Genomic DNA, 13,637 nt, shown 5'->3' with positions numbered 1-13,637 from the left:
AACACAAAAATGCAGTATGTATGGACTTATTGATCGGTTTTTGATTTGAGTGTTGAAACTGTTTTTTGTGTTTTCTTCCAACAGCGGAGTCAAAGGTTATTTGTGTGCGTTGCAACAGTGTCTCAGCATTAACAATGTAGCCTATATGAAAAGCTGATGGGCCTACTGGACCAACATCACAGCATTTTTCTTCCTCTCCTGGATTTTCATGGTTATATTTGCTTTTCGAGTTGAAATTGAGGCTAACAAATTCATAGGCTTGGCTAATATCTTCAGCAAACAAGATAAAATAGAACAAACTCATATAAAAACAAGTTTTCTGGGGCAGCTATTATTTTAATAAAAAGAAATAGTTGCTCAAGCAACATCATTGATCTCACGATACTTTATCAGTCTTTTCAGTGGTTTGCACGAGCCATCAGTGAGGTCAATTCAAAGGTCATTTACAATATTATCTTGCATATGAATCATTACATTGGGGGTGCATAAACATTTGATCAGCGATAATATACATTTTTAAACTAAAACAGCACATTTTTGTGTTCATTAGAGGATGTTCAGTATACTCCCTGTATTGTGCATATATTTTCTGTAGTAACCATAGTTTTGGTTAAAATATTGTATTGACTACAATTATTGGTCCTACACTTTGTATAAGACACCACTATCATAAAAAACTATAGTACGTCACTATAGTATTTGATCTGAAACTATTAATATGGTAAGTTATTGTAGGGCATACTAAATGTTTAGTTCACTTGACACTGTCAAGGCCTATAAACTGTAAAAAGGTTGACTCAATATTTCTTGATGCTTAATGCGAGTCACTAGTAAAGAGACAAGAGTATTTTTCTCACATCCTGAAAATGTTTTACAATGTATCAACATATAGATACAAAATAACCTTTTGTTCTAGACTGCAATGAATCCATTTTGGCTCTGGCTTTTGAAAACCGCTCTTGAAAATCTCATGTAGCTTTGTTCTCATGCTTTATTTGCAGACATGTTGATTTAACCATCTTATGGCATTGTCTCACTATATACTTCCCTCTTTTATTATTTCATTACTGTAAAACAGTCGCTTTATGTTTGAATTAATAAACAAACTACTTTCAACTGTGAACAGTATTGGTGTTACATGGGCAGGCCCTTTATTGTCTTCTAACCTATGGTATTTCACCCTTAGCAAAAGCTCACTATCAAATAATGGTTTCCTTACCTGAACACCACTGAGAGACTGGAATGATGGGATTACTAATGAAAATTTGATCACTAATGATGGGATCACCTTTGAAAATTACTCAGGCTTTTCGGTCAGAGCAGTATATCATATCAACAGTTTATACAATCACAGGGGTGAGGTTTGCACATTTGTGCGACACTGATATTTAATGAGTGATGTAGAATGACACTGGCTTTGTGGTTTGTCACTGCAAAGGTGACTTCAAATTTGCCTTAATGTCTGGTTAAAGTTGGTTTAACTTTAAGCAGTAGTTCTCCAAGGAATGAGGCTGCACTGCTCAATCCACTCATCCTAAAATACACATACCTAGATATTAGAGGATCACCAAATATGGAACTCTGGTGTTGTTCGTTCACTTTTACACTGGATTTCCATCTTTTTTCAGAGTTCTGTCATTAATTTGCAATGGTTTGACACTTGCAAGGCAACTTTTACCCCATATTTCTAAGCATTCATGTTCATTTTAACCTGTTTTAGGTTAAAATACTTAGTTCAACCTTCCTGAGGTTAAAAAAAAAAAAAAAAAAAAAAAAAAAGTAGTCGTAAATAGGTCATATATAGTAAATTGATTTTTTTTTCTACTTATCTTTCAGATGGAGAAAAAAAAAAAAAGGCATGAGAATATTGATGGAAATGAAGTGAAGCCCCTAAAGTATCCAGTAACATGCTATTTTTAAACCATGTGACCTTTGAGTTTCAAGACTACATGTATGGATTTATAGAAATGTGCTCCACAAATTTCAATAATCCATCACGATCGTTATTGTTCAAAAGTTTGGGGTTAGTAAATTTCTACATTTTGTGTAAGATCTTTTATTCAGCAAGGAGGCATTAAATGAATTAAAATTAACAGAAAATATATTTATGTTACAAAAGACTTTCTATCCCAAGAATCCAGGAAAAAAAAAAAAAAAAAAAAAAAAAAAACACACAAATTAAGCACCAAAAACTGCTTTCAACATTGATAATGTTAAAGCATCAAATCAGCATATTAGAATGATTTCTAAACGATCATGTGACACTGAAGACTAGAGTAATGATGCTGAAAATTCACCTTTACCATCACAGAAATAAATTAATATTTAAAAAATATATTCAAATAAAGGTTACTTTAAGTTGCAGTATTTCACAAGATTACTGTATTTTTGTATGAGTTTGTTCCAAGCATAAAAAGGTTTAAACACCTTTAAAACGACGCATACTGTACATTGAAAGCCCGATTTTGTACCTCAACCACGGAAAGGGCTGTAAATGTTTCAAGAAGGGAAAGAGGAAAAAAATAAAAATAATGAATCGGACAGAAAAGTGAAATACCATAAAACAAGAGTCTTAAGGGTCAGTATTTTTATTAATTTCACTTATATAGGGGACAGAACCATCACGGAGCATTGAAAGGAAGGGAATTCAGGAGTTTGCTGTGGATTCACACGTATCACGAGAGGACACTCAGGGGAAAGGAGAGCAGGTGAACAAAGGGGGAAGGCGAGAAGAGGAAGAAGAGTGACAAAGGAAAAGAAAATAGAAAAAGGCACTTCTACTCATTCAGTAACCAGTCTGATGCACCAATCTCTGGAATTAAAACAAAATGTATTGTACGAAATAAAAACAGACGATGAGCATTATATTGAAGACCACAACCCAAATGCACCCAACAGAGAGAGCATGTAAACAAAGCCGGTTTCTCTGTACAACACCGACCAGACTCGCTTCTGTCTGCTGGAGCGCCGGGAGTCCTGAACGTAAAACGTGTGCGTGAGTGTGTATGGACAGTCTCATCTACCTGCCTTCAAAATAAAAAATAAAAAAATTAAAAAAAAGTAACAATGGTCACAGCTACCAGCGCCAGCCTATGGCAAGAGCCCAAAGCTTTCTGTAGGACACCAAGGGAAGACCACAGAGCCGGCACGCGGGACATACACCACGACTACGGTGTTCAAGCAAATGAAAACAAATATTCACTGTCTTTAAAAACGATTCCTTTCACATACAAAAATTAATAAAGGCAGTCACATCTTGAGATTCCAGGCTTTTCTGTACTGACGCCAAGGCTCAAGAGGATCACCGAGTAAATATTAGGTTGAGTTTTCAAGTATGGAGCGATTCAAGAGGCGGAGGCAGCCCTTCTGCGCTGGCGAGGGAGCAGGGCTTCTCTGTAGCTACGCCCGCTGTCGCCACGAGCAGAGAGGGAGTGCTTCGCCTCCGCCGTGGTCTAGTAGAACATCACATAACAGCTACCAGGAGGTTTCATCTGGAATCACCATCGAGACCGAGGGGGAACGGTTGTGTCACCAGCCTCGCAGAACCACCACAGTTGGTAGCAGCTTCCGACTTCTCTGTAACACGTCAGAAATAAAAACAACGTGGCCTGCGGCGACCGGGACAGAACCGTGGTGACAGTACGTGTGTAAAAAGTCTCTTAAAATTTCGCAATCCGATCCCTGCACTATGTAACTTAAACACATTCTTGTTGGATCCAACTAAAGACAGGTTTTCGACATTTCACGAGAGGTTTTGATCCCATTTGCGATGGTACGCATAAAGTGGTGGACCTGGAAAATGGTAAGCATTGGTTCTCTTAGTTGGTAAAACAAAGTCGAGGGGTTAGTGCTTCAGCCAGCAATGCATAGCATCACAGAGCAACCTTTGACCCCCATTTGTGCCGTCACTTGATCTTTCAAGCAAGTAAGTAAGGAAGGAAGGGCCCAAGAGAGATGGGGGGAGAAGAGGGCGCACAGTCAAACAGAACAAAAAAAAAAAAAACAGCCACCATCCACAGATATTAAGAAAACAATACAGCAAAGAACAGGGACTGAAGGTAGAGTTGTATGGGGAGACCGCCACTGAAGGGGAATTACCTTTGGGAACGGGTGTGAGGTTAGGAGTGAGGGGTTTTGGTACATCTCCCCCCTCCGACGGGTTGAGTAGGTTTCTCTGTAATGTACACCTACCGCCCAAGGAAAGGAGGGGGGGTTACAGATTTAGTATTTAAGCTTTTTGGGAACTTCCCAGGGGAAGGACTCGCGGCCAAAGTGGCCATAGGCGGCGGTGCGCTGGTAGATGGGCTTCTTCAGGTCCAGCTCTCTGGAATTGCACAGGAGACAGAGTAAGACAATTGCCACGCACAAAGAAGGACGTTCAGTTAACTCAAATCAGCCTCTCTAACGTTAACTGTGCAAAAGACCAAACTCAGGAAACGCGGGAGCAAAAGAGGACTGGGAAACCATCAAACCGAGAGGCGGTGGTTGGGCCGCCCCCGAGGAGCACACTTTACCTGACGATGACGCCCGGGCGGAGGTCAAAGTCTTTCTTCACGATCTCCAGCAGCTCCTTCTCGCTCCTCTGGGAGGTTCCATAGTGGAAGATGGAGATGGACAAGGGGTGGGCCACTCCAATGGCGTAGGACAGCTAAGAAAACAGGTATATTGGTAAGAGTCTACTTATCCCTTCTAGGGTTGGGCCGACAGACGATTCATTGCCAGTGGCTGATAAACATCACGATGTTCAGCCGGCATTGTGATACACACAACCTCAACCTCATTTTGTAGACATCGCCCAACCCTAATCCCTTCACTATTGCATGGTGAAAGACTGCTAAATATTCACCTGGACCAGGACACGCTTGCACAGATCAGCCTTCACCAGAGACTTGGCCACCCAGCGGGCAGCATAGGCAGCTGAACGGTCAACTTTAGTGTAATCCTTCCCAGAGAAAGCACCGCCTCCATGAGCGCCCCAGCCTCCATACGTGTCCACGATAATCTTGCGGCCAGTCAAACCAGCATCTCCCTGTAAAAACAGCATGAAGAATTCAGAATCTTACCGTTTGAACTACCAACACATCCAGGGAAATAAAAAGTGGGAAAAAGAAATACAAATAGCCCATAATTCATAATACATACACGTCAGTTCCCACAACTATTACTTTGATTATAATCGCAAAATCAGAAAAAAGTAAAAAAAAAAAAAAATAAAAAAAAAAAAAAAAATCAAATACATTTTTTCCCGCTTTTCCATGCCTATAGGAACCCCAAGAAAAACTGCACTGAAAGTATTATAGTTTAAACCTGCGGGCCTCCGATGACAAAGCGTCCGCTGGGCTGCAGGTGATAGATGGTGTCATCATCCAGGTAGACGCTGGGCACCACAGCTTTCACCACCTTCTCCTTCAGAGCATCACGCATCTCATCCAGACACACTCCTTCATCATGCTGAACAGACACTACAATGGTGTGCACACGCACAGGAATCATGGCCCCACGGTCCTGCCTGTACTGGACAGTCACCTAGAGAACAAAGCAACAGAAGTTGAGCTGAATGGTTACAATCTGTACAAGATACAGGCATAAAATCTCAGTTCTATAGTAGTAATACACTACCATTCAAAGGTTTGGAATAATTGAGATTTAAATATTTTTGAAAGGTCACTGATGCTCACCCAAGGCTGCATTTATTTGATCATCAATGGAATAAAAAAATATTGTGAAATATTATGGTTTAAAACAATGGTTTTCTATGTGGATGTGTTTTAAAATGTAATTTACTTCTGTGATGCAAAGCTGAATTTTCAGCATAATTACTCTGGTCTTCAGAAATCATTCTCGTAAGTTGATATGCTGGTCAAGAAACATCATATCAATCTTTTTTGGAAATGATGGTTCATTTTTAGAAAGTTAGAAACAGAAAAGTAAACAGTCGATTTCAAATGGAAATCTTTTGTAACATTGTCTTTCCACTTTTGATTAATTTACTGCATTCTATCATTTAAAAAAAAAAAAAAAAAAAAAAGTTTATCCCTCTCTTACTGACCCCAAAACTTTGTAGGATATCATCTACGTCCCAGCGGCAACCTCGCGCTCTCTCTCGTGAAGCCAATAAGGAAGTGACTAAAACTGCAATTCATCGACTGGCCGCTTGAGGCTTGCTGCAAAAGGGAGTCAGTCCCATAGACTCCCCATGTTAAAATGCCCAACTATACAGCAGAAAAAAAACATGTTTACAGCCTGGTTCAAAAAATTATTTTGGTCTATATAGCTAATTTTGCCCTTTGTGACAACTGTGAGGGGGGTGAATTTTTTTATAACTCATCCGTTTAAATTATATTAAGCCTTAAAGTTCTGCATAATTAAGGGCGTGGCCACTTGAGTGACAGGTGTATTGCCGCTGCTGACAATGCCGTCGCGCTAGGTGGGCGTGGCTTCAGCAACCAGCTCCCGCCTTTTTGACCATTTTCGATTTTCCGGGAGAGTCGCGCAGTGACGCGCTGCCAAGATGGCGACGGCCCGCTCTGCACACTTTGAGCTTCAAAACCGTTATTGAGGAGTCTATGGGTGACATAACACACACTAAAAAAAAAAACTTTTTAGAATCAATCGTATTTTCCTACTGATTTCCAACCACATTCTCACCTGGGTCTTGGAATCAGGTCGCAGCCAGGACAGGGTGCCATCGCGGCGTAGTTCAGCCATTTTAGCATTCAGCTTGTGGGCCAGGACAATAGTGAGAGGCATACACTCCTCAGTCTCATCAGTGGCATAACCAAACATCAAGCCCTAAAAAGCAAAGAGCTCAGTCAATCCAGTAAAGATAAGATCTAGATTCTCCTTATAAAACAATTCACATCCTGGCATATGAACAAAGTAAGTCGTTATCTAGCTCTTACTTGGTCTCCAGCTCCAACATCCTCCTCACTGCGGTCAAGGTGAACCCCTTGAGCAATATCAGGTGACTGCTGCTCAAGAGCCACAAGCACATTGCAGGTCTTGAAGTCAAACCCTAAAAGCACAATAAAATGCTGATTAATTCTATCCTAAGTCCCACTAGAAGCTAATACAAAATCATAAACCCACAGATTTTGCAGTGTCGTAAGTTCTGCAAGCATTATGGCAGCATAGTAGCACTCTTTCCCCTGACATTGTGTGTTGCTATACCTTTGGAAGAGTCATCGTATCCAATGTGCTTGATGGTGTCCCTGACAACCTTCTGATAGTCCACGGCAGCATGAGAGGTGATCTCACCGGCCAGTAAGATCATTCCAGTCTTGGCAACCGTCTCTGCCAGGACAGATTGATAGGGGTTAGAGCACACACTAAAAAGATTCAAGTTGCAAGCATGGAGAAAAGCGTGCAGGGAAGCATAATTTGACACTCACCACATGCTACTTTGGCATCAGGATCCTGTTTGAGGTGGGCGTCCAACACAGCGTCACTGATCTGGTCACAAATCTTATCTGGAACAGAGGAATGAGAGGTGTAGCGATTTAATCAGCCAATTAGAGCAAAGAATTCAGGTTATACGAGACTCAAGATAAATGCAGCCGCCTCCAAGGGCATACCTGGATTTTGGATTTGCTACTCAAACAAGTTAAAATGGCAAGCTTGGATTATATTGTAAAAAAAAAAAGTTTTACATAAACAGATGTGTGTATGCATGTGTATATTTATAACATAATGGACTTTATATTTTATTACTAAAAACTATAATGGTGTCATATTTTTAATTAGTTTTTATGGTTAGATTTTCTACTTACATTTTATTTTGTAAGTTTAATTTTTGTGTTTCTGGCAACTTAGTTTTACCTAAATTAAAGATTTCCTTGGCAACTGAATAAATTGCCTTGGAAACAAAATATAATTGTACAAAATTTTAGGTTTTTGTACATTTTATTTTAAGGTAATATTTCAAGTACAAAAATGTCTCCAGCAAATGACAACAGCATTATTACACGATTGACCTTACAAGTCTCATGCAAGCCAAGAAATTGCTTAAAAACAATAGACAAGGACGTTGCTAGTGCCTCAGTTGCCTCCATTAAATATTTCTATACAGCAGGTGAAGTACATTAGCTCACTGCAGCACATCCTCTCTAGCTGAGGCAGGAATGCCCAAACTGCCACCCCACTGCAGGCCCTGGAGTAACCATCTATATTTAGGGCAGAGGTAAGCCAAGCTAATCAGCTGCAGCGGGGCTGCTAACCCTCCCCCACACCATCAGCCCTGAACTTAGACCTGCGCTGAGCTCACTAGAAAGCACACTGATGCAGCAGTGAGGGCAGTGGAGCGAGAGTGGAAAGGTCACAACACGTGTACAGGTGTCAGTCCACAGATGACAAAAACATGATACAGCAGACCTGTCCACAAACGCTTGGCCAACTCACTGCAAACATATGATCTCACGGAACAAAGTGCACCCTTGTGATGTTGTGACTGTAACATCCCTCAGTTTCCACAAACATTTGGTGTCATTGAACTTGCTTTACGAGATTCTTTGACTGTCACCCCATGATTGCGGCTGATCTGATAGAGAAACTGTTTTAAAACGCTGATGAAATCAAGTTTCGCAGCTTTAAGTACACACACACACTAGATTTGATGCCATCTTTATGCTAGTTTACTGCTAAATGTAAACACTGATGACTCGTCCTGTACTGGATTACAGCTTTGTCCAATCAAATGATAGAGAACGAGAACTAGCAAGCCCCTCCCTCGTAAACACCTGAGGCTCTATCAGATGTTCTTTTCAATAATGTTGATTTCACACCATGTCAGAAGCACCACAATTACAAGCGTCAGACTTGTAACTAAGATTTCTACAAGGATGTGAGTGCATTTTACAACCTCGAAAAACTGAGCCCTGACTTACCATCTCGTAATAGTGAAACAGTTGTTCTGCAAGAAATCCAAGTCATGTTCATTTTCTCCATATGAAAATTTATTTTAACAGCTTTATTCATAGTTCTACTGTGAGCTATGGGGAAGTTAATCGATGGCATGCTTTTTTTTTAATCCATCAGCCCATGTTATCTCAGCTTTCTTTTTTTCTTTAAGTTTATTAGCGGAATTTCTTGTGGAAAAACTACATTACCCATGATTCCACAAAGAAACTTCCACTAATCAGTAGAGCTGTGACGGTCACACACTCTATAACAAGCATAATACTAAGTTTTGTATACAAGTGTAATAACAGTAATAGTTGCAATTTGTTTTATTCAGACTATAAGTCTGTGGTAATTCACAAATTACCTCAAACGCCATACACAGCGTTTCCGTTTTTTCTTTTAAAAATACAGTTTAAGCATTCAGCAAATTAATTTTGTGTTGGGCGATGGACCTTGTTGGGAAAACAAATACTTCATCGCCGATCTAGATCCATCTCCATTCAGGTCACCCATCTGTGTTTGTACAAGTTGCTCTCAAATTACTTAAATATTTAGGTGTGAGTGGCAATGAACAGACTTCTGATTTTATGTCTAAATTTATTTCATTTCCCCATCATTTCTGTTTCAATTACGTCTCTTGAAATACTTCATGGGACTGTAGTTAATCTCGCACCCTTGTCTTTTTGTCCAACTTCCACATACTTTGCTTTAAATCAAAGATTGTCATATTGTGATTCAGCTAGTATCTATTTGGTTTTATGCCTTATAACTCCTAAAGAATGTATAAATCCCTTAGGGAAAAATAAGCACACACCGAATCGGATAAAGAACTAACTTCTCATCCGTAGATGAAGTATGGAGGTGTGTGTAGCAAACATATTACTGAAAAAACACATCACGCCATGTCTGCAATGACCAGTGTGTTCTCTGACCTGTGAGGTAATAACTATTGACAAGTGACCGACTAATGGTTTTAAACTACAATTTATTTAACCCAAATGTTACTCTTGGTACTACAGCACTATCTGCCCGTTTCACAGTTCTTTGACATTTTCTCAATTATTAAAATCTGACGAATCAGTTTATGCAGTCCTATAATTACTGAATTACAAATCATCAATGCACACCTGAGCGAATCCAGTAACGTTATGTCATGTGGATAATGTTCGCACCCGGTTTTATGAATACTGCGTACTCTTTTGACGTAACGTTACTGCATCACCGCAGAGACGGAGGCGCGCCGCAGTGATCGAAGACGTAACGTTACCTCAGGCGCGTTTGTATATACAAGCACCACAAACAATAAATAAATATGCAAACTGCACTAAATCCTGAGTGTGGTGTGAACGCCATTAAAATTAATGAAATCGGTGACGCTTAAAATCGCTAGCTAGAGGCATTTGCTTTCGTGTATTGTATATTTGGGGCCTAGAGGTGCGCTGACGCAATAGTCGACCCGCGGCCACTTGAGCGAGAAGGACATTTACACCCCGTTTAGGGGGTGTCGCAGCCCCGGGACGACCTAAAAAAGGTCTAACAAACAGCGGCTTATAGAGAGAACAAAATACATAGACAAACATTAAGCGACGCTTTCACGCGCAGGCGGCGATGACGCGCTCGTACAGACACGCGCAGGCATTAATATTCGCTGATCTCATAGGCCAGTGAATATAGACTACCAATAAAAGTAATGAGGGGGAATGATGATTTGGACTGGAACAAGTTAGAGGCTCGTCTTGACGTGTAAAACACGCCACCGGACAAACCGGCAGAACAACAACACGCGCAGCGTATCCGCATTGCACATGAACACATGTTCCGCGAGCCCGCTGACAACACGCGCGCGCACGGCCTTCAGATAGAAATAAGCTGAATTATTAGAAGCTATTTGATTGTGACTATTAGTTTTATTTATATATTTTTATTTGTATATAGTTCTAAAAACGAAAATAAAGTGATGAATAAGCCCTTAACGCGTTCATGGCCTACATTCGCGAGATTAGCTTTGGGCCTCAAATCCGGTGACTCCGCCGCGCGTGGCCGAAGAGACAAATAACGTTACCTCCCACTTTACCTCAAGTCAGCGTACGTTAAAGAATAACGCATTTTCCTGCCCTCGACATGATTGGAGTATGATAAAAAGTTATAATTGCATATGTTTTTATGTAAAGAAATGTAAAATAGTTATCGGCAGCTATTAGCACGTGCTAGCTGAGGGATCTCGTGCCCGATTGTGTTTGTCTTCCACGCGACCTTGTGACACTAAAATCTTATAACGTAACGTTAATCGTGTTACGATACATACCAGGGTGTCCTTCACCGACAGACTCCGACGTGAACAAAAAGCAGTCTTCATCAATCAGGGAGTTGTGGAAACCGTTCATCTGTCCGTTCATGTTGGATTTAATGTTTTGCGTTTCTCTCTCTCTCGCGCTGGTTATAGCGTGGTGTTTTTAGAGTCTCTCTGCTTTTGAACCGTCGGTCTTAGAGATGTTTCTGGTGATGCTGTGTAGACTTGACCTCAAATGATCAGGCGGCGAGCCGGTCTTCAAGTTTATATCCCTCCCTCTTCACTCCAAACTCGAGCGTCACTCGGGCGCGCCCCCGCCGTCTTCGCGGCAGCCAATCAGAAACGGCGTTACGACGTGAAGCGGTCAGGGGACAGAGAAGGCCCTGCTTTGTATACAATATTTTACATTTACACATTTAGAAATAAAACATAGACAAATTGACAAATAAAAACCCAATTTAAAACCATAAATAGAGGGAAGAGGGGGACTAGTTTTCACACTTTTTCCTCTCTATAGGTTTGTGTTTTAAATTCAAATTTCTATAGAAATATTGCATAGTTTCTTTAAAGTATAAAATCTGTGTTATATATGTTTTCTCTCTAGCTTAATTTTTAAAGCTTAATGTTCACTGCAGAACAATATAATGTGCATCATGTCAATGTGTTTCCAAATATAAAAAGTTGTGATGTAAGATGATTATGTAATGCGGTTTTGCAGGGGAGAATTTATGTCAAATGCACGTTGTCCTTAGACAATGTATAACTTACATCAGGAATGTCTATCAGTCTTGGAGGTGCACTTTGGACTTGGTTGAGCAAAGCAGTAATTGTTGTATTGCAGCGTATTAAATGTTAGTGAATTAAAGCTTGTGGGCAGAGCTGCTTAGCCTGTCTCTCCACTTTACTTTATTATCTGTGTGTATCTGATTGTGTTGCATGGGATTATGAAGTTGCTAGGTGGCATGTGGAATATACATATGTATGAATGAATGTGTGTATGTGAGTATATAAAATCTTTGCATAACCAGCCAGCATGATTATAATCTTTTTCATTCACTCAGTGCTTCTATTGCAGTGTCACACACACTTTCAGTCAGCATGGGGCCTCTTTTATCCCGTCTAATCTGTAGGCAGTAATTTCTTAGAGTGCCAGGAGGTACAGGGGACGTGGGCTTTACATGGAAACTCAGAGGTCATTGAGTTTGTCGATTCATATCTAGATATGCACTGGGGTCCAAAAGTTGGAGACCACTTGCGAAAATGTTGTTCTTTGCATTTTTCGCATTTAGTATTTTTTGTCATTCTGAGCACTTGAGTGAAACTGAATGATGCAAAATGATTTATGAACATTATTGTCTTAAATATTTGTATATATTATATATTTTTATTTGTAATTATTTAATTATTTCTTAAATAACTTTTTAAGAGTATATATTCTACCTCAGGTTTAAATTACATTAAAAAAATCCCATATTTTCAGTTTGGTCTAAACCTTTTTTGTTGTTGTTGTTGATGTTGTTGTCTCACCTCCAATCAATTATAATTCTAAATAATTTGTAACAATTAAAAACTGTAATGTAGAAGCATTAGATAGAAGACCATTTGGTATTTGATATCAGGAAGCAGTGCTTACAACACTGTGTTGTTATTGCCTTTTGTGTTGTAAATTGGTACGTTATGATGAAAAGAGTGAAAATGTTCCTTGATGGTGAGCATTCATTTGCAAGTGTTTGTGAACAAAACAAGCTATGGCTTATTTTGGCATTATTATATATACGTAATATATTTATATATGTAACAGATAACCACAAACAACTTATCTAAATTCAGATGAAAAAGTTTTGTGCAGGCCTGACACAACAACATCTAATAATAAACCATACAAAAAAATCAATAAACAACAAACATCCATACAAAACAATGAATTTCATCCACTCTACATCAAATATTTCTCTAAGTGAATGAAGTATGCTTAATTTCGGTGTACTTATTTACAGGAATGACATGAACTTGCACCTGGCAAGGTTTTGGATACATAACTCTTGTGTATTATCACGTTGCAGCCAGGTGACGGTTTTCGCTTGAGGGAGATGCTTTCAAAATGAACTTCAAATTGCGCAACGTTTGCCGTCAATCATGAATGAGTCAAACACCTCACAATATATTACCAAACACTTTTGCTCTCTGGTTCTGGCTTTTGAACTTCCGAAACGATCACACTGCTTTCACAATGTGTCTATTCGCCTCCAGGTCTGGAAGAGTTTCCAAAGTCTCATTCCAATCTCTGACTAAGAGCTTAGATCTCATAACAGACTAATGGATTATTAATGGAGTGTTCAGAGAAAAATTAAACTGAAAAGTCATCTTTTTTGTTGAAACTCTCCCTCATCTAAACCTACAAGCGTGATAATGATCCTGAGTAGCAACCTTTTCAAAGTTTCCTGAGAGA

General features: G+C 39.6%; 3 protein-coding genes across 4 annotated transcripts in view; 1 reads left to right on the top strand and 2 right to left on the bottom strand.

The window, feature by feature from the left end:
• Nucleotides 1-790, top strand: part of sftpba (surfactant protein Ba) — a 226,829-nt gene extending 226,039 nt beyond the window's left edge. The window contains exon 12 of the mRNA XM_042732328.1: nt 85-790. The gene's annotated coding sequence lies outside the window, so the exon portion shown is untranslated. The remainder of the gene's footprint in view (nt 1-84) is intronic.
• LOC109071181 (solute carrier family 35 member E4-like) overlaps nt 1-13,637 on the bottom strand; it is a 224,911-nt gene that overhangs the window by 167,429 nt on the left and 43,845 nt on the right. The window lies entirely within an intron of this gene.
• On the bottom strand, nt 2,573-11,467 carry LOC109052064 (S-adenosylmethionine synthase-like). The gene is made up of 9 exons (XM_042732320.1): nt 11,204-11,467; nt 7,392-7,469; nt 7,171-7,293; nt 6,903-7,015; nt 6,649-6,792; nt 5,308-5,526; nt 4,847-5,029; nt 4,515-4,648; nt 2,573-4,324 (listed from the first exon to the last, which is right to left on the bottom strand). The coding sequence occupies exons 1-9, from the start codon at nt 11,292-11,294 to the stop codon at nt 4,222-4,224; spliced, it is 1,188 nt and encodes a 395-aa protein (XP_042588254.1). The 5' UTR covers nt 11,295-11,467; the 3' UTR covers nt 2,573-4,221.

This window comes from Cyprinus carpio, chromosome B10 (assembly GCF_018340385.1).
Source record: "Cyprinus carpio isolate SPL01 chromosome B10, ASM1834038v1, whole genome shotgun sequence".
Taxonomy (NCBI): domain Eukaryota; kingdom Metazoa; phylum Chordata; class Actinopteri; order Cypriniformes; family Cyprinidae; genus Cyprinus; species Cyprinus carpio.
Note: the sequence above shows the minus strand (reverse complement) of the source record. Positions and strands in the feature narration are given on the sequence as shown.